We start from the raw sequence: 24,006 nt of genomic DNA, 5'->3' as shown, positions 1-24,006 counted from the left end.
ACCCATAGGCACAGATCCAGGCCCCTCTCAGCTGGGCTAAAGGAGAATCCTCATCATATGCAGATGTAACCCACACGCCTCCTGGATGTGGGGTTCTGTCCCAGCTAGTGGCACCGAGACCACTTCGAGTGAGAGATCAAATGAGTCTGCGTCACAGCTTTAGCTAACAGCAAGTTGGCTTTTAGCACATGCTGTAGAGGCTCATGCACTAAGCTCCAGAGATCCCAGGTTTGATTCCGCCCGCTGATGACTGGGGTCTGTTGGTGTTACATATACACTATAGGGCATATGACACACAGCTTAGATGCTCTGATCCCAGACAGTATGTACAGTGCCCTGGGTTCAGTTAGCACACACATCCGCTGGAAGGGGATGGAAAGGAGGCATTCCTAGTCTGTAAATGGAATATTTGCAAATAAATCCTCCCTGAGAAAGGAAGGTAGGAGAGGGGCAAAATTGCTGAGCAGGTTTCACACAAACACCAGGTATGAAGCAGATTTATTAGGATCAGACAAAAAGCATTTTTCACACTGAAAAGCAAAAGGCCTCATAGTATCAAAATAGCAGCAGGATATTATTTATTATGTGTATTTCTGGTAGGGCCTAGCAGCTTCCAAAATGAATGAGGGCTTCTTGGTGCCGGGTGCTGTACAAACAGAGAGAGAGAGTCCCTGCCCCAAAGAACTTACAAGCTATATAAGACAAGAAACAGCAGGTGGGTGGAACAAAATATGGGCAAAGGAAATGAGATCCTGAGTTTGCATGGGCCAAATAAAGGAGAGAAGAATTCAGAGCTCTTTCTAGCCATTGTAACGTGGGTCAGCCGACGGCAAGTTCTGGTAGCATCAGTGGGCAGGCTGAGATTGAGATTGGGGTATGGACACACAATCATCCTCTGGTGGGGTCCCTGGGGACTGAACTCCTGCTCTCCAGTGCTAAAGGCAGAGTGGCTACAGCTTGAGCTAAAGGAGTAACCCTGCTAGCTATAGTAAGCTCTTATCCCCAGAGGTGCAGCCACTAACTCACACTGATCACTGTCACCACTGAATTAAACAGAGAACAAATGGATTAATCTCCCAGTCTGGATTATCTAGATGTAAAAATCTCTCTTCCCCATTTAATCCTTTCACTGCCTTTAGGACAGGCCTGGGTCCGCAGCAGCGTTATCCTGTGCACCGTCAGAGCCCACCAGACCCAGCTGGGGTGAGCCCCTGCTGTTCTGCTCAGCAGTGAAGCGGTTAAAGCAAGCACATGCTCGGTTTGTGTTTTTAATAGAGTCAAGTATGGGTGGGGTTCTTAGCAGCACTTGGGGGAGCAGGGTGAGGGAGCCATTCTTGGTGGGGGTGCTGGGGTAGGATTTACAGAAGGGAGATATCGCTGGATGGGAAGGATGGGTGTTGAGCAGCCCCCGGGATCCTTTAACTGGCCGACTTGATGACTTTATTGATCCACGGCAGGTATCTGGAGATCTGGGTATAAACCGTCGGGGTCTTGCCACATTCCTTGCTGCCGAAGGAGACCACGCCTTCAGCCACGCCATTGCAAACCAGCGGCCCCCCCGAGTCGCCCTGCAGACATGACACATGAGAGCCAGGTCGCATGTTAATAGCACAGGAACCATGGAAGCCTGACCTGACTCATGTCTCAGGGCAACTACCTAAGGTATTTCTATGGCCTCATTATCATAGTATCTGAGCACCTCACTATCTCTCTGCCTCTACCCTTTCTGCCCTTCTGCGAGGTGGGGCAGTGCTATTGTCCCCAGGTTACGGAGGAGGAACTGAGGCCCCAAGAGAGCAAGGCCCAGATCCTCAAAGGCAGTTAGGCACCTAAATCCTCTGGGAGTCAGGTGCCTAAATCCCTTTGATCTGGACTTAAGTGACTTAACCATGGGCACACAGGAAGCCAGCAAAGGAGCAGTTCCATGTTCCAAGCTAGCACTCTGACCTTTAGGCCCCCCATCTCTCTCCGCATCACCCCTTGAACTCAGTGGGCCTGCCGTTGTCTGGCTCTGCCTCTCGTGCAGTCACTTGCACCAGGGCAAAGAGGGGGCGAGAGGCTGACGAATCAAACAAGCAGCATTTTACGCTTGCTGAAGAAAGCCTGCAGTCCAATTAGCCTGGCAGCTGAATTTGGATCTTAATGACAAATGTGGGAATTACCACACTGGATCAGACCAGAGCTCCAGGATCTGTCCTCCTACAGTGCTGGCTGTTTATAGGTTTAAGAAGCTGTGACAGCCCCAGGAGTAGGTTATGAGATAATGGGCACCCAGGGAGCCTTTCTTCCCGACCACTTATAGTTAGCGGTTGGATCGTGGCCTGAAATGTGCAAATTTATATCCCTCCATCCCTGCCCCTAAATCCATATTATCATAACTCTGAATATTCCTATTATCCACAGAAACATCCAGTCCTTTTATGAAACCTGCTGCGCTCTTGAGGCTATCCTGTGGCAATGAGTTCCACAGACAGATCACCTGCAGTCTGCCTGTAGCCCAGCCTGGTCTAAACCACTTAGGAAACAGACTGCTGATTGCACTACAGTAAGGGGCCAATCAGTTACCCAGGATGCCCCATTGGGAAGAAATCCCCCAGGGTTTCTGGGGTAACTGTGGCCCTGGTAACTGTGTCCTTGGAGCCTGTCTGCTCCTCATCAGGCCTCTCCTCCGTGAGCAAGAGAAAAGAAGGTACCTGGCAGGCGTTGTGCTCCTTGTTCCCAGCACAGATCATATTCCTGGTGATTTTCCGTATGTGGAGTGATGCACAAGACTTCCTAGGAACCAGAGTGACGTTCACCTCCTGCAGAACCTGGCTGTGTCTCCCTGATGCACCCTTATTGCTGTTCCTGGTGCGTCCCCAGCCGGCGGTGCTGCAGGCAGCTGTGCAGGGGATCTCCCTGTCCTGCTGCGGGAGTTTCACTGGTTGAACCGTGTTATCGTAGGGAACAGGGGTGTTCAGCTGCAGACAGTGGGGAATGAATTCACAGCACATGCTTCTTCACTCAGTTGCTTAGCACAGGACCTAATTCCCTTTTGTTTGTCAGTCAATGCTAGGGTGATCAGATGTCCTGATTTTATAGGGAGAGTCCCGAGATTTGGGGCTTTGACTTATGTAGGCGCCTGTTACCCTGCACCTCTGTCCCAATTTTTCACACTTGCGGCCTGGTCACACTAGTCAACGCTCAAGGGGTACAAGGTCTCTGGGAAGCATCTTAGCCTGTCTGCTAAAGGGCCTGTGATGGGCCAGCGTTTTGGGTTTGGTGGAGAGATCCTAGACTCGGATTTCAAGTAGTTTGGGCCTTTGGCTGGAAATACACATTTCGCCCACCTCTGCTTTAAATACACAGTGGCTGCCTTTGATGGAGCCTGGTGTCCTCTAGAGGAAAAGTCAGGCATTTTTATCTGTCGGAAAGTAGAGCCAAGATTTTAAAAAACTTGGAGTTCAAATCCCTATATTTTAGGCATCTAGAAAAGAGAACTGGTGTTTAAAAGTGCTGAACACCCATCAGCTCTCAGGGACTTTGGTGCTTTTGAGAATATTTTCAACCTCTTTTTCATCTCCCCGCCTTTGCCTGTTTAGACTTGGGGGCTTCCAGCAGGGTCTGTCTCTTAATCTCTGCCTGCGCAGAGCCGAGCACAGGGGCTTTCAGTTCAAATACCAAGGCACTGATGTAATACAATCTGAAATATAATCTCCCAGTTTTTAAAACCTTGGTCCCTCCTGGCAGAAAGAATCATGAAACCAAAGGCTTTTCTAGCCTAGATTGTCAGCGAATCTATTTTTTTATGTATCTGTGTGTTTCTTAGTTTGACATTGTATCCCCTCTATTTTGCAGGTAGCCCACCAAATGCAGGTTATAAAGCAGCGTTGCAAAGTGATAGCCGACAAAGATCGCGCTGTCAGTGACACCAGAGCATCCTGAGACTGAAAAGGTACATGCAAGTGGGACATAACACAGCAGGGCAGATGTTGAGCCCCCTTGTCCTCATTCCCAGCATTGGAAATAGCACATCTACAAAGAACCGATTAAATGATTTGCACAAGTCCCTTTGAACTGGGGAGGGCAGTCAAATAACCTAGAAATGGTGGTCCAGGTTTCATCCTTGGCCTGCAACGCCCGCGGTCATTTACACCAGTGCAAAAAGCTACGATTCAGTAGTGCTTTGCGCAGGTGCAGATGCCTGCAGCAGGTGCAGGGCAGTGGAGAGTCAAGCCCTGGAGATGTTAAGTAGCCAGGCAAATTGTCCCATTGGGTAATTCCAGGGGAAACTCTCCCCGGTCTCTCGATTCATGCTACATGCTCCTCTGTCCATGGAGCGTAAACTCGTCAGCCCTGGAATATTAGCCATTGCCAAAGAACTAGGACATCCCAGCAGCAGGAGAAGCCTGACGATTAAATAAAACTCAATTACTATAGCACAGGTTTTCCTTTCTCTCTTTCTCTCTTTCTTTTTTTCTTTCTTTCTCACACACACACGCTGGTGATGTGGATTTGGAGTGATCCCTACACTCTCTAGCTTTCAGCCCTTGTGTTTAACTATGATGATGACCCTGGGCTTCCTGGAATTGGGTGAGAACTGGAAGGAGGTACTTACTTGAACCAGCATGATGTCATTTTCCAAGGTGGTGGAGTCGTAATCAGGGTGCTGGTAAAACTTTGCGATGTCCCATATGTGGTTGGACCTCTTGCTCAGCAGCTCGACCCCCAGCACAATCAGGACTCGCATGTTTCTGTGAGAAGCAACATTCCCGTGAACAGAGCCATCACTGGCAACCCAGACCCTGTGCACTGTCCTTGAGACAGGCAGCGTGGTTCTGTGGCTAAAGCAGCGGGGCTCAGAAACAGGAGACCAAGGTTCTCAGCCTGTCTGCTACTGACCGGCCAGGTGAGCCCTTCAGTACGTCACTTTTCCTCCCTGTGCCTTTGTTTCCTCATTTGAGAAGCTATGACTGACTAGTGCAGTGTAAGAGCATGGAGAGAGAGACGCCTGCTAGAAGTTACGAATCCTGGCTGTGCAGTGTATGGAGGAAGAGGGGACGCATTGGGGCCAGTTCTTCCTTTATGTGCAGCCCACGGTGCAGGGTGGGTTTATGCCTCCGGCTCCCCAGGAGCCTTCAGCTGAACTATCAAGGCACCCACCTCGAGCTCCTGCAATGGGCTGCGGTCATCACCCACTCTGGCTGGATCAGGAACCCATCACACAGGATTTCCTTATAATCGCTTTCCAGGATGGCCATGTAAGGCCTGGAGTGATTCTGCACTCTGCGTCCCCCGAGGATCAGAGCATCCTGCTTGCCTGCCGAAGGGGGGAAAACGGAGTTTATCTGCTGTCGCCTGGCAGAGCAGAGAGAGAGCGGACGCCAGGATTCGCACTGTCCACTGGTCTGAGCATACCTGCGCTGCTCCGGGACAGCAGCTGGGACAGCCGAGCAGTGAGAAAATCAGGTTCAACCCCAGCAAAGTGATGCAACCCAGGGCAAAATTTGACCTGCGTGTAAAATCATGAGGGCAGCTGCCATTCCGGCCAGCCGTGCGTCCATGCAGGACCTGGCTAAGAGGAGTCCAGCGTTCACCAGGCTCTAGAAACCAAACCCTGGAGACTGGTGGTTTGAGTGGTGGAAACAGACATGCGCCCGACAGCTGGTGAGTCGGATGCAGGAAAACCTGGAGGGAGTGGAAGATTGTGCTCCCAGCATCGCAGGGAGTTTACACATCTCTACCCCTGCACGTGGCTCCTGTGATCTCTAAGGCCAGAAGACATGATGTCGAATACTGCTCCCCCACATATGCCCACTGCCTCTCAGCTGTATCACATGTTAGAAGAGTGGCTGGATCTGACTGCAGCAGTAGCCAAAGCCTGTGCAAAGTGCAATGCCAGGTGAGGGAGTGAGTTGATGGGGTTTGCTATGACACAGCTTCATGGCTAGTGCAGATCCCACCAGAGAAACAAGAGCGGGCCCAGGTGTGCGATTCACTTACCTGCATGGCAGGAACACGCCAGCAGCAGCCCCAGCAGGACAATGCAGGATCTGTCCATCTCTTGTGTCCTAGAAGCGTGACTGGGCTGAAATAAAAACGCAGCCTGGCTCTTATGCCTTTGAAGGGAGCAGCAAATTGCTTGGATCAGCATGAAGGTGCTTTCTCTGCAAAACGGAAACCACAGAGCCACAGAGAGTAGAACCTGCTCAGATGAGAAGTGAGAGAAGGCGGGTGAGGGCAAGTCTAACAGCAGAGTCCATGCTCCATCATGCTGAGCACCCGTCCCAGCTTCAAGGACTTGGGAAAACAGAGCCCCCAAGGTGCATTCCCCTCAGGAATGAGTTTGCAGGGTCTCAGCTCACTACCTTATGTACAAGTAAAACCAAGGCAGATGCTAGGGCCTGATCATCTTCCTGCAGGTTTGGGCGGGAAGGGAAGCAGGGATGGAGAGCAGCTCGTCTGTTGGACTGTGCAGTGCAGCGGAATTGGTTTCAATTTAAGTAATTTGGGAGCACTCGAGTGGTGCTCATTGGACTCTAGGTTTTAGAACCCAGCCAGAGCAACAGTGTGTGTGTGTGCGTGTAATGAGGCCTTGTATGTTGTTAGTAATATGGTTATTTGGCTACTGTGCCAGTGGTTTCTTTGTGCTATCACTGTTGTGTAAAGGGCAAAGTACACAACAGCCTGTGTTGAGGGGGTGTCATGCAACATCCAATAAGCAGCCTTGATCCCTGGTGAGCTGGAGGCCCCCAAGCACTGAACTTCTGTTGACACCAGAGCCCTGATCGCTGCTCACCTGCGGCACGTTCTGCGCGACTGAGCGGGCTGCATCGGGAATGCACGGCAGTCAGGCTTTGCCCTGGAGGCGGCTGGGAGGGGCAGCTGGTGAGATGGTGGTTTGTTTATGTAACTGTCCAGCTCCAAGTTCAGAGCCATCGGACCCCCTGGATGCCCCCTGCATCTCACAGTGTGTAATTCAGACATGGATCTGCCTTGGTCTGGGGAAGCAAAGTTAGGGAGACGTTTGCAGTTTTTTAAGTCCATCCAACATCCATGCTAGTTCCTCACCTTGCCATCTCCAGAGGCATCAAAGCCCCCAGAGAGAACCCACAACTGGGCACGACTGTTTCCCAACAAACCTGGCACAGTTTGTGGCTGGGTTTTTATTTTGCTCAGTTGAACTTTGCCATCAGTTTGAAAGTTTCCCCATCCCTGGCAGATACTACAAACCAGCATAGCTCAACTGGGATTCCCATCCCACTCCCACGCAAAACCATAGCAGACCCCCAGCTCTCCAGGTTCTCGTTTCTTTGAATGGCAGCTGGCATTAGAACTGGCACAATGAGCCTGTGGAACTTATGGCCACAAGATACCGATTAGCTCCAGAACTATGGGGATATGAACCCCCTTGCTTCAAGGGGTAAACCAACCTCTAACTGGTGGCAACTAGAAAAGATGACATCATAACTTTCTACTGTATAGATCTTACACCTTCCTCTGAAGCAGCCGGTGCTGGCCACTGGTCAGAAATAGGATAGTGGACCTCGGTTCTGATCCAGTTTGGTGATTCCCATCTGTCTATGCAGCCTTCCCTTCAGACAAGGAGACTCTCCATGACCATTGAAGCCAAATTCATCCCTGGTGTAGCTGCCTGGAAATCAGTGAAGCTCCACTAGGGATGAATGAGACCCTCAGAGGGTTGGGAGATAGACTGGGAGAGATCAGTAGGTGTCCTCAGCAGGAAAAGTGCTCCAGACTGGAAGCCCATTGAGACAGGCACCATGTCTTCCACACAGTGTAAAGGACCAAGCGTTTCTTGGCATCACCTACCCAATACTCATCAGTACAATAGTAGCAATCAGAGGGATGGCGAAGGGAGAGTCTTTCTTTGGCCTTTCAGTTCTGATCCAGCCTAGGTGACACCTGAAAGGTGTGATGAGTTTGATGAGTCTCCACCTCGGCCTCAGTGGAAAAAGTGCCTGCTCCAAACCCTCCCCCCCAGCCAGCACCCATTGGCCTGCCCAGAAACAGCTCCCCTCTCATCCCCCCAGGGCAGGGCTCTGGTGCTACGTGCGGGATTCTCACCCCACCACTGCCTGTGCGGTGGGCAGATGCCTTCAACCCCGAGGGCTGTTGCGCCAGCACTGAATAAATCAGGACCTCCCATCACAGGGTACACTGGCACTTCAAGGGGAGTTGCGCTCAGCCCCACCAGTGCCTAGGGATCTGCCTCCCAGCTGATGGATTGGGGCAGGTGAGCATGGCGGAGAGCCGCAGGGAGGTCAGAGAGCCACCAGCCAGAGGGCAAGGCCCGCAGCCGGGGACAGCAGCCTCTGCCTCGGAAGGGAATTAGGAGGCCTGTGGGAGGGATGGCTCCTGAAGCAAGGAGCCTGGGCAGGCTGGAGAGGAAGGGAATTGAGACTTGTGCTTGCTCAGGGGTCCAGGCTGGGCCATCCAGGGAGGGAGGGAGGAAGTAGTGCCCTCCCCCACGCTGTCTCCTCTTGCCCTGTGCAAATGAACCCATGATCCAGGACAGGACTGGAAGGGGAACTGTAGCTTGGTGCAGGCGGCGCGTTGTGTGGCCCCATTTGATCGGCGTGAGATTGGTGGACATCTGCCTTGTTTGGCTGACCTTTTGTTTACCCCCACCTCTCCAACAGTGTGTGTGTGCGGGGGAAAGGGGGCGGGGTGCGGAGGGGAGGGAATGCACTCCAGTTTGGCCAAAGGGCTAAATCATGGTGCTGCATGAGAATCTCAAATCCAAAAGCAGGAGAGTGAAGTGCCATCAGAACATGAGACAGTGAGTGGACCATGTGGGGAAACTGAGGAAGGGCCACATCTGATATGGGATGGGGAAAGATCCTGTTACATTTTCCCCTCCCCCAGGAACCCCCCCCCCCATTTGACCCCCAGTCTGTCACATCTGTGCAACCCCAACGACTCTGGTGACCCGCAGTTACAATCAGTTCCCTTTTATTGCAATACTTGTGCTCACTGCTAACAGCCACAGTGGGTCAGGTTTGCACCGGAGCTGGCTTGCGCTGGAGAGGGCAGAGCTGACAAAATGCCATCTGAAATCCTGCCTTGGGCCCCATCCTGTAGGGTGAAAACTTCTTTCCCTTCCCACCCCCTTGCAAACCGCCCCTTTTGGCAGGCCAGACATGTCTCTTTGCAGACAGGAGAACTGGGCCGGGTGGTTTCCAGGAGCAGCCGTTGTGTTGGGTGGAAGAAGCCAGTCCTCTGGGTGGCACGGGGTGGCTGCTCCCCTCTCCGGGATGCTGCTTGCGGGGAAGTGCTGCACTGAGCTTATCTGATAGCAAGGGGAGCTGAAAGCAGGGGTGGGGCACCCTTATAAGCCCCTGATGTCCGGTTACATTGACGTTTGCAGTGTCTGAGTGCTCTCTGCCATGCTAGCCGCTAGCCCTGCCCTTGGGAAATAGCGTGGAGTCTCCTGTGTGCCCCTGCGGGGGCCAGGTAGCCAGTCCCTTCCAGTCCAGGGCCGACCCATCCACCTTCAGTTAGCTGAAGCCATGACTCTCTCGATCCAGTCGACGTAGGGGGGGATCCGAGTGTAGATTCCAGGCTTCTTATAGTTCCCACAGACTCGAGAGCCGGCAGCCACCACCCCTTCGGCGATCCCATTGCAAACGAGCGGCCCGCCGGAATCTCCCTGGACAATGAAGTCACAGGATCAGCCTCGGGGTGGAGGTCAGTTTGCCACATACCCCGGATGGCACTGTGCCTCCTCCGCCCCCTTCTGGGCTTGCTCAGCAGCCAATGGCTATGCTGGGAGCCAGGCTGTCTGCCAGCTCTTCTCTCCCATCAGCCCCACACTGGGCGTGGCTACCCATCACCACCCTTCCCAGGCTAGAAGAGAGTCTGTTACACACACCTCCCGCCCTTGCCCAAGATGGTGGGCGGAAGTTTGCCCTGTGTCTCCCCGTTATTGGTATTGCATCAAATAAGGCAATATTTGATAAAAGAAGCTCCAGCTGAGATCAAGGCCCTATTGTGCCAGGTGCTGCACAGACCCAAAGCATGACACACCCCACCCCGAGGAACCCACAGGCTACATAGACAAGGGACAGGAGGGGACCTGGAAACACAGAAGAGCAGAGTGATCGGCCCAGGCACACACAGTAGAGACAGGAATAGGTCCCAAAAGGAGATGGGACATTTATAGGGATGTCAGGAATATCCCAATTTAATAGGTCATCATTAATTATGCTAAACCTCAGGCCTTGAACTAATCCCTACCTATTAGATCAGGATGAGACTGAATGGGAGGGGAGTGGGAACAGATTGTCCCCCACATTTGCCTCTGGTGGAGTTCTTGCGTGCTCCCCTGAAGCAACTGGTTCTGGCCCCTCTTGTCTACCGGGCTAGATGGACCTGGCAAGTCCTTTGTTCCTAACTAGGATTTTCGGTTCCCAATTCCATTCCCTATCCACTAGGCCGTGTGGTCTCTTGAGCCATAACACAGCGCTTGGATCTAACCACCTCGCCGAATGGTTCGATTCATTTTGAACAGAAGACAAGTTATGTGGGCTTAAAAAATAACTGAAGTCCCCACTCCAAAGTAGCAAGAGATATGTAACTTGCACCGCAGCTGTGTGCCGGGTAGCTTCCTGGAAGATAAGCTAGACGTTTTATTAAGCACCTCTACATGTTTGCTCACATGCTGATAATTATCTTGTATTCAGCTTTGCAAAGTCTTCATGGGGGCGGTTAGGTCAAGATGCTACAACTTGTGCTGCCAATTCCACCTGTGGCAAATGGGTGTCAAATGCTCTGGAGTGAGGGCAGGCGCAGTCGACGCCCATCTTGCGTAGGTGTCATTGGCGAGATGGGACAGAACCTGACTCTAAGGGTTTGGCTACATATAAAAATTAATCCAGGGTGTGAGTTTAAAGCAGATTAACTCCATGGGTGGATGTGCTTATTCTGGAATGAGAGTGCCTCATTCAGAATCACCTTAATTCCTGGTGCATTAGTTTAATCCACTGGACTAAGTTAATTCAGAATAAGAGTGTCCACACGTGGAGTTATCAGAAATAGTGTACTCTGTAATAGCTCCTCGTGTGGACAAGCCGTAAAAGCAGGGGGAAGGATCTAGGCTTTTAGTTATTCCCCTTATTCGTGTATCCAGGCAAGGCCATTTGGTGCAGTGGATTTGGGGATATCAGCCAGGAAACAGAGGGAGAAATCCTGGTCCCATTTACTTCAGTCGTGATCCGGCCACTGATTTGCAGTGTGACCAGTGGTAAGGATCTGTGCCTCAGGTTCCTCATCTGTAAAATGGGGCTAATATGAGAGACCTACCTCCAGGGAGCATTTTGAGATCTATGGGATTGTACATCTGCTCCATACAAACTAGGATTTTGCTTCCTCTCTCTTTCCAACAGCAAGGGGGTGACATTCAGGGCCTGATTCTGCTCTCTTAGACAGGTGCAAGTCAGGGCTAACTCCAGCCTAAGAGGAGAACTAGGCCCCAGAGCTCTGCAGGGAGACAGCAAAGGACCCAGGATTCCAGAAGTTACATGCTTCTGTATTTACCCCTGGGGGCAGGAGGATAGGTAGGCTACCAGAATAATCATACACACACACTCCTACACAGATACCCATTCATACACCTGTTCGCACTGATACACGCAAGCGCATAGACGCAGCTCTGACCCCCACCCCCACCCCCAGGCAAGAGAATTGAGCCGAGCGATTTCCCCCAGAGATAGATACCGTGCAGGTGTCCTTCTTCTTGGAGTCAGTGCACATCATTTTCTCTGTGATGGTGTTGTCGTGGTGGGCCCTGCGGTTGCAGACCTCCCGGCTGATCACCGGACGCTCCACCTGCTGCAGTTTGTCAGGCAGCTTCCCGGTGTGGCTCATTTTACCCCAGCCGGCCACCTCGCACACCGTGCCAGTGGGGACATCCCTGTCTTGCCTCTGGAAGGGCAGGATCTTCACATGCTCATTGAGGATCGCTTTCTCCTCTAGCTGATTTGGGAGGCAAAGAGACAAGGGTCAGTCAGCGTGAAAGAGACAGACTCCGTAGCTGTAACGCTGCCCCTGGCTGGGCACTGGGCAGGGATAAAACCTGGGTCCTCTGGATCTTCCAGCAGGAGTCTCTCTACAGCTTGAGCTAAAAGGACCAGGAGGGGACTCAAACCTGTACCAGGTGTGGCCACTAGAGAGGGACAGAGCTGCTCTGCGTTAGCACAGGGTACGTGGCAATCACCTGGGAAATACCCCAACTAATGGTGACGGGACACAGGCGCCAACTTTCATTTTTCCAGGTGGGTGCTCCACTCCCGTTCTGCCCCGAGGCCCCGCCCCCACTCGGCCCCCACCCTCGTTTCACCTCTTCCTGCCCCCACTCCACCCCCTTCCCCCCAGTGCCTCCAAGCGGATCAGTGAGTGGCTGATGGGTGATGAGCACCCACTATTTTTTTTCCCCTGTGGGAGCTCCAGCCCCAGAGCACCCACGGAGTCGGTCCCTGCTGCAGCAGTGTGATTGCAGCTGCTTTGTGGGGAGGGTTCTCCCGCTGCTGGTGGATAGAATGGGCCCTGTCCTTGCCAGTGCCTTGGGCTTATCCTCCTCTCCCTTGGAATTGGGTGACCCCAGCCAGGGATGTGTGTGGGATATCAGGCTTCTTGGATCTCAGGCCAGTCAAGTGAGACTCAGCTGGGAAATCAACAGGAATTCGGTGCCTTTGAGGAGCTGGGCCTGGCCCGAAGCCCACTGGAGTCAGTAGGAGTTTCTTCCCCCCATTGATACCAGTGGAGTCTGGGAGGTGCCGTGCCTGCAGTGGGGGATGGTGCCTGTGTGGGTCATGCCCACCTGGAGGAGAAGGAGGTCGTCGTCATAAGTCTCCGTGCTGCTGCCGGGGTGGCCGATCTCTGCACGCACCCCATAGAGGCGCTTGTGGGGTTCTGGCTGCGAGAGAGAGTGGGCTCCCAGGAGGACCTGGAACGGCTTGCCGTGCCTGTAGTCGAGATGGAGACGGTAGCATGAGGCACTCTGCTCACCCCCGGCACTGAGCTGCGAGACCTTTCTGGTCCCTCCCGGCTGTACACTTCACCCCGATGTACAGCGATCGCCAGTAGTCAACTTCTGCCTTTCCCAGCCATAGAGAGTCAACCCAGACTCTCCTGCCTGTGGGCCCAGCCCCGACTAGGAAGGAACACGTGCTCCTTGGGTGACAGGAGAATCCAGCCTCAGTGCTTGCTGGGCCCCAGGCTTTCCCTTCATAGTGACCCTTAAACAACCCTAATGGCTGGAGCCACTGAAATCAACGACAAACCTCCACTGACTGCGATGGGAGCAAGATCTGGCCCGTGCTCTTCACTCCAGAATATTCCCTGAAATAACTACTGCGGTCTGTGTTAGAACCACCTGGCCCCAGCCTCCATGCCCCCTTTCTCTCCAGCACTGTGCTCCCGCCCCATCGGACACGAAGGTCGGTACTCACTTGTCTTCCAGGCAGTGAGCCGTGTCATAAGTAGATAGGTAAGGGTTAATTTTCTTTTACCTGTAAAGGGTGAACAAAGGGGGAACCAAACACCTGACCAGAGGACCAATCAGAGACCTGGATTTTTTTAAAGTCTGGAGAGGAGAACTGGGAAACTCGGGACTTTTGTTGTTTATTCACTCGCTTGTGAGTAAACAACGCTCTTCATTAAACGATCCATCTCTCTTCAACACTATCCTCACTGAGTCGAAATGTCGAGTAGCGAGGCTAAGGAAACCCCAAAAGTAATCGCCTTGGCATGTGCCTTTCGATTGTATTTACATGGGTGTGATTTGCCTGGACTGGTTAATGGCCTATCTTTTAATCAGAGCCTTTTCATTCCTATTTTCTTAAATAGCCATACCTCCCTGTATGAGTATTCTTGATGCAGAAAGGGGGTGGGGGGGGTTAAGTTATAATGAACGTCTTTCTTTTTTTTTTTTATATAAAGTTTCTTTTTAAAACTGATGGGAGTTGTTTTCCTAACTTGAGCGGCGAGACGGGGATTATAGAACACTTTACATGTGCCCGGACTTCGTTACATCTGTACATGGCTAGGGGAGAGGAGGGAAAAGCCATATGCTCGTGGCATTACTTTCCTATTGTCCAGGGACGGAAAAAAAGTTACAGCGAAGAAAGAGAGAGAGAACAACAGGGCAAAAGTCTTATTTAATTGTGTTCACGGTTTTTGCGTGCTAAAGTTACAGCTCTCAGAGGAGTCTGGAGCTGGGGATCCACGTAAGAACAAAGGGGGAAGGGTCGCACATACAGTCTCGTTTGATGTGACCTAACTAGGGTTAGATGCATAAGGCCTGGGGGGACAGTACAATTATCCTCGCTGGTTGTATTCAAGAGCAGCCTGGTAAGACGCATCGCATCCGGCTAACCCAAAGAAAAGGGGGGGGAAGCTGGGGGATGAGATAGGGAGACCCAGGGGGCTCTGGGTCTTGTGGGGTCCCCCAGGGATAAGTTGGGGCGACTTGAGGGCTGATAGGAGCCAGAATCTTATCTGGTGGCAGCGAGATCAGAGCCAAGCTGGTAGTGAGCTTGGGGGAGTTCATTGTAAGCACCCAGATTGTGGACGCTAAGGTCCAGATTTGGGACAGACGCTTACCACATGGAGGCAGCGGTTTTACTCACTTGTCTTCCAGGCAGTGAGCCGCGCTCAGCACCCACTGCTCAGCGATCAGGAACCCACCGCACACATGCTTCCCATCCACCTGCAGGGAAGCCATGTAGGGTTTCAGGTGGGGAGGAGCTTCGTAGCCTCCGAGAATACGGCCCCTGGGGCGACCCACTGATGGGAGGAGAAACAGAACGTTAGCCACTGAACCTGCTCTGCCCAGCCTTCCTTTCCTGTGGAGCATCTCCCCTTGGTGTTAACGGGAGCTGGGGGAGCACATCCAGAGCACGGCATCTAGCTAAGGGACATATCGGGCCCTCATGCCCAGGGGGTCTGAGCACCTTCTCGTCCGATGGATGAGAGACAAGAATTCTGTTTCGTGGACAGTTTGTGTTCTCCAGCGAGATCTTGAGAGGGCCCACCCCAGAGCAGCCAGCTGGGTGGGGTGCTCCCCTGGGGTGTAAGACAGGTTTGAGACCCGCCTCTGCCTGATTCAGTTACAAGGGTGCGTTTGCCTTCAAACAGAAGGGGGGAACTGCAGGGCAGGCAGGTTGGACCTTCAGCAAGTGCTCGGATGTAACGCATCTGTATCGTCACATACAAGTCTCTCTTGCGATGGGCTGAAATGGGTCCAGGATGAGTCAACCGGTTTCTATCACCTGCCCCCTGGCTTTTTAAAAACAAACGCGGGGCAGAGCATGTGTTAAGCAGTCAGACTGCCTGTGCAAATAATGGTCAAACATAATTTCGCCCAGGCTCACGGTGCAGCCGATTAGATTGTATCTGCAGAGCTCTGCTGGCTGGTTGGACAGTCAGAGATTTTTTTTTTTCCTGGACCTTGGAAAATTTCTCTCCCCTTCAGAAACTTGAAGAAGAAGAAACAATTAAAAAAAAAGCCTCACATACAAAACGTGAGATGCTTCCAGATGTTTCAGATGAAGATTTTTCCAAATGTTCTGCAGCAGTGGATCGACTGCATGCTTGGGAGAATAGCCGGAGGCCTTAGTCAATATTTACCAATGGCCAGTACCTGCATCCACCATGGGAAAGATCCGCACCTGATTCTAGTACATGATCCCAGCTCAGCGACCTAGAAGATGAACAATGCCCCTCACCTTCCTCCCCCCCATCTCAGTCCTTGGTATGAAGGAAACCTCAGCTGTTGATCCATCCAGCAACAGTCACCATGATATCCTAATCCCAGGGGAGGCCATGTTGCCTAGTGGCTAGCACAATGGACTGGGATGCAGGAGAGCTGAATTCTGCCACTAATCTGCTGGGTGACTGTGGACAAGTCCCGACTTGGCTCTGTGCCTCAGTTTCCCCATACATAAAACGATGGTCATGACACTTCCTTTGGAGAGCGCTTTGAGATCCACAGATGATCAATCAGGGTATTTAACCTCCTTCCCCCTGCCCCAGCCTTCTCACAGTTTTGCACCAGCAGAAATATATTTTGTTCTATGCCCCCCTCAGTTTACCCACATTGTCTCAAACTGCCTCCCTTCTCCACCCTCTGCTCCATGCAGGAATCCCTGGCTGAGTATCTCTGGCCTTTGCTATGCAGGAGGTCAGATGATTCCTTTTGGCCTGAAAGAACACCCTGCAGCTGGTGGCCCCTGGAAATTGCATCCTGAGAAGCCCAGCCTAGTTTATGGGTTTAGGCGTTTGGGAGACAGAGCCTGATGAAGCTGCGTTGTCTATAGGTTTGAGACAGATTCTGACCCGGATTCACTGTGTGAGCTAGTCCAAAGCATTCCACCTCTATGCCTCAGTTTCCCCATCACGAGGGGGGTTGTGATGCTGAACTGTATATAGATAAGATTAGATAGAGGGTTAATAAAGTGCTTTGAGATCCTCAGCTGGAAGGGGATGGAGAAAGTGGTGAAATGTCCTAAGTTCCCCTAGGCCTGCTGCTGAGACTATAAAGTTAAATTGGCCCTTTATGTGGCAAGGAAGCACATTACTATGGCACAGACACCCATCTGCTTCACTTATTGGGTCAGTTCTTAGCTAGGCCTGCCCTGCGGCATCCACCTCCCATGCAGACCCACGTCTCTGCCATGCCCGGATGAGTCAGAAAAGAGAGCGGGGAATATGAGAAGGGTCAGAGAACGGTCGCACTCACCACACACCGAGGTGCCCAGCAAAACAATCAGAGCTAGGAAGGGCGAAAGGTGACCCATGCTGGCCGCAGACTACGGCAGATCTGTCTCTAATTCAAGGGCTGTGTCTTGTCTTGATATAGGTGGCTCTGCTGGTGGTGAGAGCAGAGACCTCCCTTTTATAACAGAGCTTTAGGGGTGGGGGATGAAGGGGAAAAAAGGAGATTTCCAGGAAAGCCCAGAGTTGGGAGGAAATTTGCAACAGCTGTTGAGCGCTCAGCCTGGAATGGCCTTTTGGTTGTAGCGGTGCCAGGGGCTAGCTCATGATTTCTCAACACAAACAGCCCAGGGAGGAAGCAGCCCATCCCAGCTGCTGAAGCCTGGCCTCCCTGGAAGGGGATTTCTGCAATGTTTGTTTGCTGTTCAAACACAAAAGGGGCAGGCAGAGTTCATTCCCCAGCTGCTCATGTATGAAGAACAATGGAAAAATCCCCTTCCCTGCCTGCCCCTGGTTTTGCAAAACTGAATGGGCCATTGAGTGAACTTCCTCCTTAGCAAAGCTCCCTCCAGGACAGGCCACGTCATTGGAGGAACTGCTGCAACCTGATTCCTCTCCCTGCGCACCTGTGCTGGGGAGGAAGCCAGGACTTTGGTCTCCAGGGCTGCAAGCCAGCACCTTTTTTTTGCCCTTGTTAAATTCAGTGGTGGGGTTATTGCACCCCTCTGATAGCCCTAGACATGGGGCAAGGCCGTGAGACAGAACTTTGACCAAGGGAAGGGAGTAGTCTGAGATCTCAGGGAAGCCGCCCTGTGGCTAGTGGCCAAGTGACACTGGTAAATAATCTGCAATGTAACTGGCCAGAAAGAAAGGTAAAGGTCTGGTGTGAGTGAAAGGGAGAAAGTAAGTGTGTGTGTGTGTGTTCAGTATGTTTGTAACAATACAGACATTGACATCATGTTTTGGAGAAGGTCATGACTTAGGGCCAGATTCCCAAAGGGGATTAGGAGCCTAAAATGAAGCTAGGTGCCTAGGCCCACATCCTTACAGGTGTTTGCGCCCCTGGCGCTCATTGATTTCAATGGAAGTTAGGCAACTAAATACCTTTGACAATCTGGGCTCTAGTAACTTCCAATGGGAGTTAGGCACTTGCCCTGCTGTAAATCCCACTAGGCACCTATCTGCATCTTCAGGCACTTACATACCTTGGTAAACCTGGCCTTTACGTGTCCCTCGTGGTAGCCCCCGTCAGTATTCCCCAGGGCCGAGCCCATGCGTGAGTGAGACACAAACTCTCATGACTTGGGGTACTCAACTCTAAAATTAAAATCTGAAGATAAAACTGCCCCTGGAGCAAAAGATTTAGAAGCAAATGGAGCAATTTAAAGGATCTTAGCCCAGGGACAGTGGGTGCGGTCAACAGAGAGGCATCAGAGATTGTTATAATGGAGCTCCAGTTTTCTTAGGAGCCGGACTGCAGCACCCAAAATGACCTTGGACCAGATGTTTTTTATCACAAGGCGAGTGACCCCTGCTGTACTGGCACGTCTCACTGTAGAAGAATGGCCAGCAGAGAGGAATCTGATGTGTCTGGCAGAGATAACGAAGAATGAAATATCCTGCGAGGAAAATGCAGAGGCGCTAAGCTGGAGAGTGGAAGGCCAAACCCCTGCTTGCTGGGGTGATCAGCTGAATGAGTCAATGTTTGCCACGCAGGCTGCAGAGAGGTGTGGTGCAGCCTCCAATATCAGTTCATCCAAGTTCAGGGTCCAACACTCCTTGCTCCAGAGGCCTCTGCCGGTGCAAACTGCAGCTCCTCTGCAGCTGCATGGGTCAGAGAGTTCAGATGAAGTGGAACCACAATGACCCAAGTCAGCCAAGAAGAGCAAAGTGGTTCAGCACTAGTCAGTCCACCCCAGTGGGTAGGGTGCTTGTCTGGGAGCGGGGAGACCTAGGGTCAAATCTCCACTTTGTCCTCAGACTCCTAGGTGACCTTGGTCAAGTCACTTAGTCATTCTGTGCCACAGTTCCCCAAATATAAACCTAGAGAGACTAGCTCTGCTCTACCTCACCGGGAAGTTGTGAGGGCCAGGGAAGTACTCCAGAGCAGGGGTTCTCAGCCTTTTTCTTCCTGAGCCCCCCTTCCCATGCACCAACATGCTATAAAAACTCCACGGCCCACCTGTGCCACATCTGGTTTTCTGCATCCAAAAGCCAGGGCCGGAGTTAGGGGGTAGCAAGCAGGGCAGCTGCCTGGTGCCGCATGCCAAATCCCCCCCTTCCCCCCCCCCCCCCCCCCCCGTGAAGCTACATTGCTCAGGCTTTGGCTTCAGCCCTGGCTGGTGGGGCTCAGAGCCCTGGGCTTCAGCTTTCTATCCTGGGCCCCAGCGAGTCTAACGCTGGCCCTGCTTGGCAGCCCCCCCTGAAACTGGCTCACAGCCCCCCAGGAGGCCCCAGACCTCTGGTTGAGAACCACTGCTCTAGAGAGAGGGGAAAGGGAGGGGGCCTAGCCTGTTCTGTAGGTTTTCATACCATGCCCATGACCGAAGTATCGGAGCGCCTTCCAGTGGCACATCAAGCAATGTGATGAACATCTCTTCACCCGGTGAGTGTTCTCTTCCCTTCTCTCCAGGCCGGTTGCTGTGCTGTGCCCAGGACCGTGATGATTTCTGGGGGCCTACGTGTACAAGAAGGTACGTGGCAAGCCCGCGAGATCCACCTGAAGCACAGAAGAGAGCATTACGGTAAAGAAATGAGGTTGGGCTATGGAAGTTGTATTCTCTTGCCATTCTCATCTGTACCACTAGGTGGGGCGAACACCTCGGTTTCCATGCCAGGCTTGGGTCCCCCAAAACCAGGTTTGACTAATGCTTCAGAAGGGACGCAGAGTCACTCCCCAAAAGGGGACACATTCCTAGGGAGGTGGTGGAAGTACCTAGGGAGGTGGTGGAATCTTCTTCCTTTGAGATTTTTGAGGTCAGGCTTGACAAAGCCCTGGCTGGGATGATTTAATTGGGGATTGGTCCTGCTTTGAGCAGGGGGTTGGACTAGATACCCCCTGAGGTACCTTCCAACCCTGAGATTCTGTGATTCTATGATTGATTCCACACATCCCTGCTGTGTTTTCATCCCCTTTATCCCGGGGGGAGGGACAGCTGGAGACTCGGACGCAGTTCTGAAATTCCGGGGGTTGCGCCAGTATCCTGTGCAGGAGGCCAACAGCCCCACGCTTTAGATTTTGCCCAGATGAGCTTGGGGAGAGAGAAACCACCAGGTTTCAGTGACAAGAAAATTAATTCAAACACAATCGAGTAGAAACAGTTGTTTGTAAATGAACAGGAAGTGTTTGCAACCAAAATATTGGAGCTGGGTCTGCTACCGTCTCAGCCTGGCCTCACCCAGGGCCACCCAGAGGATTCAGGAGGCCTGAGGCAAAGCAATTTTGAGGGCCCCTTCCATAAAAAAAAGTTGCAATACCATAGAATACTATATTCTCGTGGGGACCTCACCTGAGAGCAGACCAGTGAAACCTGCTTCACACTTGGATGTAAGACACTCTCGTTACTAGATTGCACTTCTAGAGCACCTTTCATGTAAGGGTTTCAAACTACTCTGCAGAGGAGGCTCTGATGTGTATCTGTGTGATAGAGAAATTCCCAGAATGGGGCTGTTCAAAGAGGAAGGATGGAGCGTGAATATCAAGGGAACCTGGCTCTTTACTCATTGATGGTTGTGTAATACAGGAGGAAATCTGCTGAAGTCAGTTTCAGTGCGAATTCAGGGTCATGCCTGCTCTGTGCACTGTTGTTCCAGTAAAGGTTATGAGCCAGATCCTGGTAGTATAAAGTAGCTGTGAAGCTATGGGATCTGGCCTCTGAGGATTCCCCCCTCCCTATGATAGTGCTTCTGGGGTGCAGAGCCCGCATACATTATTCTCCCTTGCAGCTCCCCACCCCAGCATAGCGGGAGTTCCCAGGAGACAGGGGGCATGGCTGGGGCAATCCCTACGCTGCCAGAACAGCCCCTTGAGGTTATGAGTGTAAATTGGAGCAGCTCTGAACTGGTTTTAATATATGCTGGCAATTAGACAGGCCCCAAGTCAGGGAGTTCAACCTTTACCCGCCCCCTTTGGGTTGTGTACAGCTCAGCCTGGCCAAAAGACGAGGCGTGAGAGACTGTGTCTCGGCTTAGCTTTGAGGAGGTAGGCCCGTTTGCTGTCCCAGCCCTGGGCTCCCCACGCACCGCTCTGCCAATGCCCCTCCATCCTGACCCGCAGCCCCATCCTGCAAGTCTAGTCCTGGCAATTCACTCAGCTAACATGACTCATGGCAACCCCCCAGCCCTTGATAAACAAAGCTGAGGGTGGAGTGCCGGGTTTGTTCCTCACAGGAGCGGAGGTGACAGCAGTGTTCTTTAGAAACCTTCCCTGCAGACAGAGAGCCTCTCTGGTTTGCCTGGTTTATTTGGGCAAGTCTTGCGCGGATTTCCCTAGGGTGAAGGCTGTGATGCCAATTCTGAATCAAGGGAAAGCGCTTAATAATAATGGTAATTAATCCTCTCTCTTCTCATCTGTTGATCTCAAAGCACTTTACAAAGGAGGCCAGTATCATTATCCCCATTTTACAGATGGGGAAACTGAGGCACAGAGTAGGGCGGTCACTTGCTCAAGGTCAGCGAGTGGCAGAACCAGGAACAAAACCAGGTCCCCTGAGTCCCAGCCCTGCCTGTTTGTTTAACTTGGCTCCCACATGACTAAGTCTTAAATGTCTGAAACCTTTGACGAGAAACGTGATCTTTCCTACCGAACTTGCTCACATGTTGTCTAGCAGCGGCTGTAGTTCTGGATCTGTGGAGCACCTAGCACAGGTAGGGCTGTGGTTCACAAGTGGGGCTCACAGGTGCTATGGGAAGCCAAAGAATAACAATAACCTATCCCAGGACTCCTCTCCCGTCCCGTTCACCCCCCATGGAACAAACTAAATTCTAGTTTTACAACGCACAAAAGCCAAACGGAGCCAGATCAGGCTCCAACCCCCTGCAAGCCTGTAGCGCGGGCCAGCCCGCCAATGTTCTGATTACAGAGTGTGTCACATCCCGCTGTTTGTCAGGCTCGGCTTTGGCAGAGGTTCTTATTGCATCACTCGAGTCAGCTGCTCACACTTAACAGTTGCTCAACAATCAGAGTGGGGGGAAGCTCACTTTGCATGGAGGGTGAAGGGCTACAAGGGGGGTGCTCTGCAGGGGGAGCTACTGAGACATGGTGAGGGGCAGGAAGCTGTCTCTAGGTGGAGAAGGGGTGGGGTGCAAGGGAGGCCAGCAGCTTGCGGCTCCCTTGCCAGCTGCCAGGGGTAGCTGTTTCAGGATCTGACCTGACCACACCAGTTCCTGCCCGCTCCCCAGCCTAATTCTGGGTGTCACAGCGGCCAGTCCTACCCTTCTATGTCCCACTTTCCATGGCCGGACGCTTGCCTGCCCCCCATTTCCATTGCCTCTATTAACAGTTATTCTGTCAGGAGAAGCTCTCCTGGTGGCATCTTCACTAAACACTACAGCTGTCTAGGGGTGGCTAGATTTGGTGTCCCTCACCCATGCCTGGGTCTCAGATACTGGCTCCATGTCTTTCCCCCTCGAGATTCAGTTCCTGGACTCCACAGGAACTGTTGGAAACCCTCAGATGCAATAAATAATTCCCTTGTGGTACAGAGATGCCCGTCTCCGAGCTGGGGTTAATTCTGCCGCTCACTAAAGTATTGAGTTGTCAGTCCTCAGCTAATGCTGAACAAAATCTGAGAAGAACCTTTAGCTGCTAGCATGGGCTTTCTCCCTGAATATTCTTTGCTATTTATACTCTGTTTAGATTCACATCTGTTGTTGTCAGGTTCACACTTTAATCTCCTGCTCCCTTCTTGCATTGTGCACCGCTCAGACACGCCTGAGACACTCTGTGCATGTGTGTGAGTGAAAGGAGAGAGAGTGTGTGTACATGACAGAGAAAGTGTGATGCAAAATACCAGCATGTGGCCCAAATTCATCCTGAGAATAACTCTAGTGACATTCTGGAGTTACACCCAGGATTGTTTTTCCCCTCTGTGTATACAGAAGCATTCAGGTTGCGTGCAAGCCGTGTGGGCATTTGTACAGAGCATGTGGGTGTGCGTGCTTAGTGCATGATGCACTTATGTGCAGGAAGGGCATAGTTACAGGATGGGGAGGAAAACTGTACCCCCAGAGTGCACGCAGCGGGGAACCTTCGTGGGCCGCTTAGGGGAATGCCCAGAGCTGATGTCTGTGAGGATCGAGTGCTGTTGCTGCACATGATAGGGCCTGGATCGCCTTTCATTCCAAGCAGTGTAAAGCAGGAGTGAGCCAGGACTGGGGACCCTAGGACTGAAAAACAGGGAGCCCAAATTCTCTTCTCTTCCTTAGTCACTCAGGGCCTGGAATATCCGGGGGACCTGCAGTTGCATCCCCAGCCGAGAGGCTGACGGGGGGAGGTGTCTGCAGCAGTGAAGGGAGAACCAGGCACAGGTGGAGAAATGGCTGGGGTCACGTCTTACTTCCCACACAGCTCACCCCGGTGGACTGGGACTGGAGCATCCTCCGAGGTTCCTGGTTCCTTTTGTGGCACTCTTAGCACAATTGGTTCCCTCCCATCCCCAAGTACCCATCAGTGGTGATGGGACGAAGGGGTCGTCACCGTGCTTCTGGGGTTGTACTGTTGGGATTTTCACTGCTTGGCCCTATCATAGTGGAAGAACCATATCTCCCAGGGAATCACCATCCAGAAGGCGAGATATCTCCTGCCAGCTGCACCCTTGCTCGGGAAAGCGGGGGCAAGGCAGCGAGGAGGAGTGCTGGTTGGGACATGGGCGTCAGGCACAGGCAGGGCCACATCTGGTCTGCTGCAACTGTCAGCAGGAGCAATGGGGCAGAGCAGCCTCCAACGGGAGCAGGAGACCATCAGCAGAGCAGAGTGGCTGGGCTCACAGTCCCCTTTCTCCAGCCATAGTATCAAAGTGTGTGTGTGCATTGGGGACGTGGGACGGGGGAGAGAGGGATGCTGGGTGTCTGTCACTGATCCGGTCAGAGCTTACAGACCAGACAGACCACAAGCAGCTGGAAACACAGCAAGCTGGCCCAGCTCAACATCTCCCACGATGCACTGCTTCCACAACTGGAGACCATGTTGCATCATGGGAGATGAAGTCTGGGTGAGGAGGCTGGCCTATAGAGGAGACTGGGAACATGAGGGACCTAAACTACAACTCCCATAAGGCACTGTGGGGGCAC

The 24,006-nt window shown here is 52.4% G+C and overlaps 2 protein-coding genes and 1 long non-coding RNA gene across 3 annotated transcripts; 1 reads left to right on the top strand and 2 right to left on the bottom strand.

The window, feature by feature from the left end:
- Positions 1 to 481: 481 nt before the first annotated feature.
- On the bottom strand, positions 482 to 6,567 carry LOC116827447 (mast cell protease 1A-like). Its single transcript, XM_032785044.2, has 5 exons — positions 5,983 to 6,567; positions 5,143 to 5,299; positions 4,598 to 4,733; positions 2,694 to 2,960; positions 482 to 1,568 (listed from the first exon to the last, which is right to left on the bottom strand). Exons 1-5 carry the CDS (start codon positions 6,131 to 6,133, stop codon positions 1,419 to 1,421), a joined length of 861 nt encoding a protein of 286 aa, XP_032640935.1. The 5' UTR covers positions 6,134 to 6,567; the 3' UTR covers positions 482 to 1,418.
- On the top strand, positions 1,458 to 4,418 carry LOC142047521 (uncharacterized). Its single transcript, XR_012656809.1, has 2 exons — positions 1,458 to 1,662; positions 3,838 to 4,418. It is a non-coding gene; the product is annotated as an uncharacterized LOC142047521 (long non-coding RNA).
- A 2,371-nt stretch (positions 6,568 to 8,938) lies between the features above and the next one.
- LOC116827718 (complement factor D-like) lies at positions 8,939 to 17,006 on the bottom strand. The gene is made up of 5 exons (XM_032785532.2): positions 16,742 to 17,006; positions 14,631 to 14,787; positions 12,821 to 12,965; positions 11,719 to 11,976; positions 8,939 to 9,652 (listed from the first exon to the last, which is right to left on the bottom strand). Exons 1-5 carry the CDS (start codon positions 16,797 to 16,799, stop codon positions 9,497 to 9,499), a joined length of 774 nt encoding a protein of 257 aa, XP_032641423.1. The 5' UTR covers positions 16,800 to 17,006; the 3' UTR covers positions 8,939 to 9,496.
- Between the last annotated feature and the right edge of the window lie 7,000 nt (positions 17,007 to 24,006).

The sequence above is a fragment of the Chelonoidis abingdonii genome, chromosome 11 (assembly GCF_003597395.2).
Source record: "Chelonoidis abingdonii isolate Lonesome George chromosome 11, CheloAbing_2.0, whole genome shotgun sequence".
Taxonomy (NCBI): Eukaryota; Metazoa; Chordata; order Testudines; family Testudinidae; genus Chelonoidis; species Chelonoidis abingdonii.
Note: the sequence above shows the minus strand (reverse complement) of the source record. Positions and strands in the feature narration are given on the sequence as shown.

Coding starts and splice junctions, on each gene's coding strand:
- LOC116827447 (XM_032785044.2), bottom strand. CDS start 6,133: ATGCTGATCCAAGCAATTTGCTGCTCCCTTCAAAGGCATAAGAGCCAG. Junction 5,300..5,982: donor GGCGTGTTCCTGCCATGCAG/GTAAGTGAATCG, acceptor CCCCTTCGGCAG/GCAAGCAGGATGCTCTGATC. Junction 4,734..5,142: donor GCCCATTGCAGGAGCTCGAG/GTGGGTGCCTTG, acceptor TGCTTCTCACAG/AAACATGCGAGTCCTGATTG.
- LOC116827718 (XM_032785532.2), bottom strand. CDS start 16,799: ATGGGTCACCTTTCGCCCTTCCTAGCTCTGATTGTTTTGCTGGGCACC. Junction 14,788..16,741: donor GCTGGGCACCTCGGTGTGTG/GTGAGTGCGACC, acceptor TCCTCCCATCAG/TGGGTCGCCCCAGGGGCCGT. Junction 11,977..12,820: donor ACGACCTCCTTCTCCTCCAG/GTGGGCATGACC, acceptor CTCCCAAATCAG/CTAGAGGAGAAAGCGATCCT.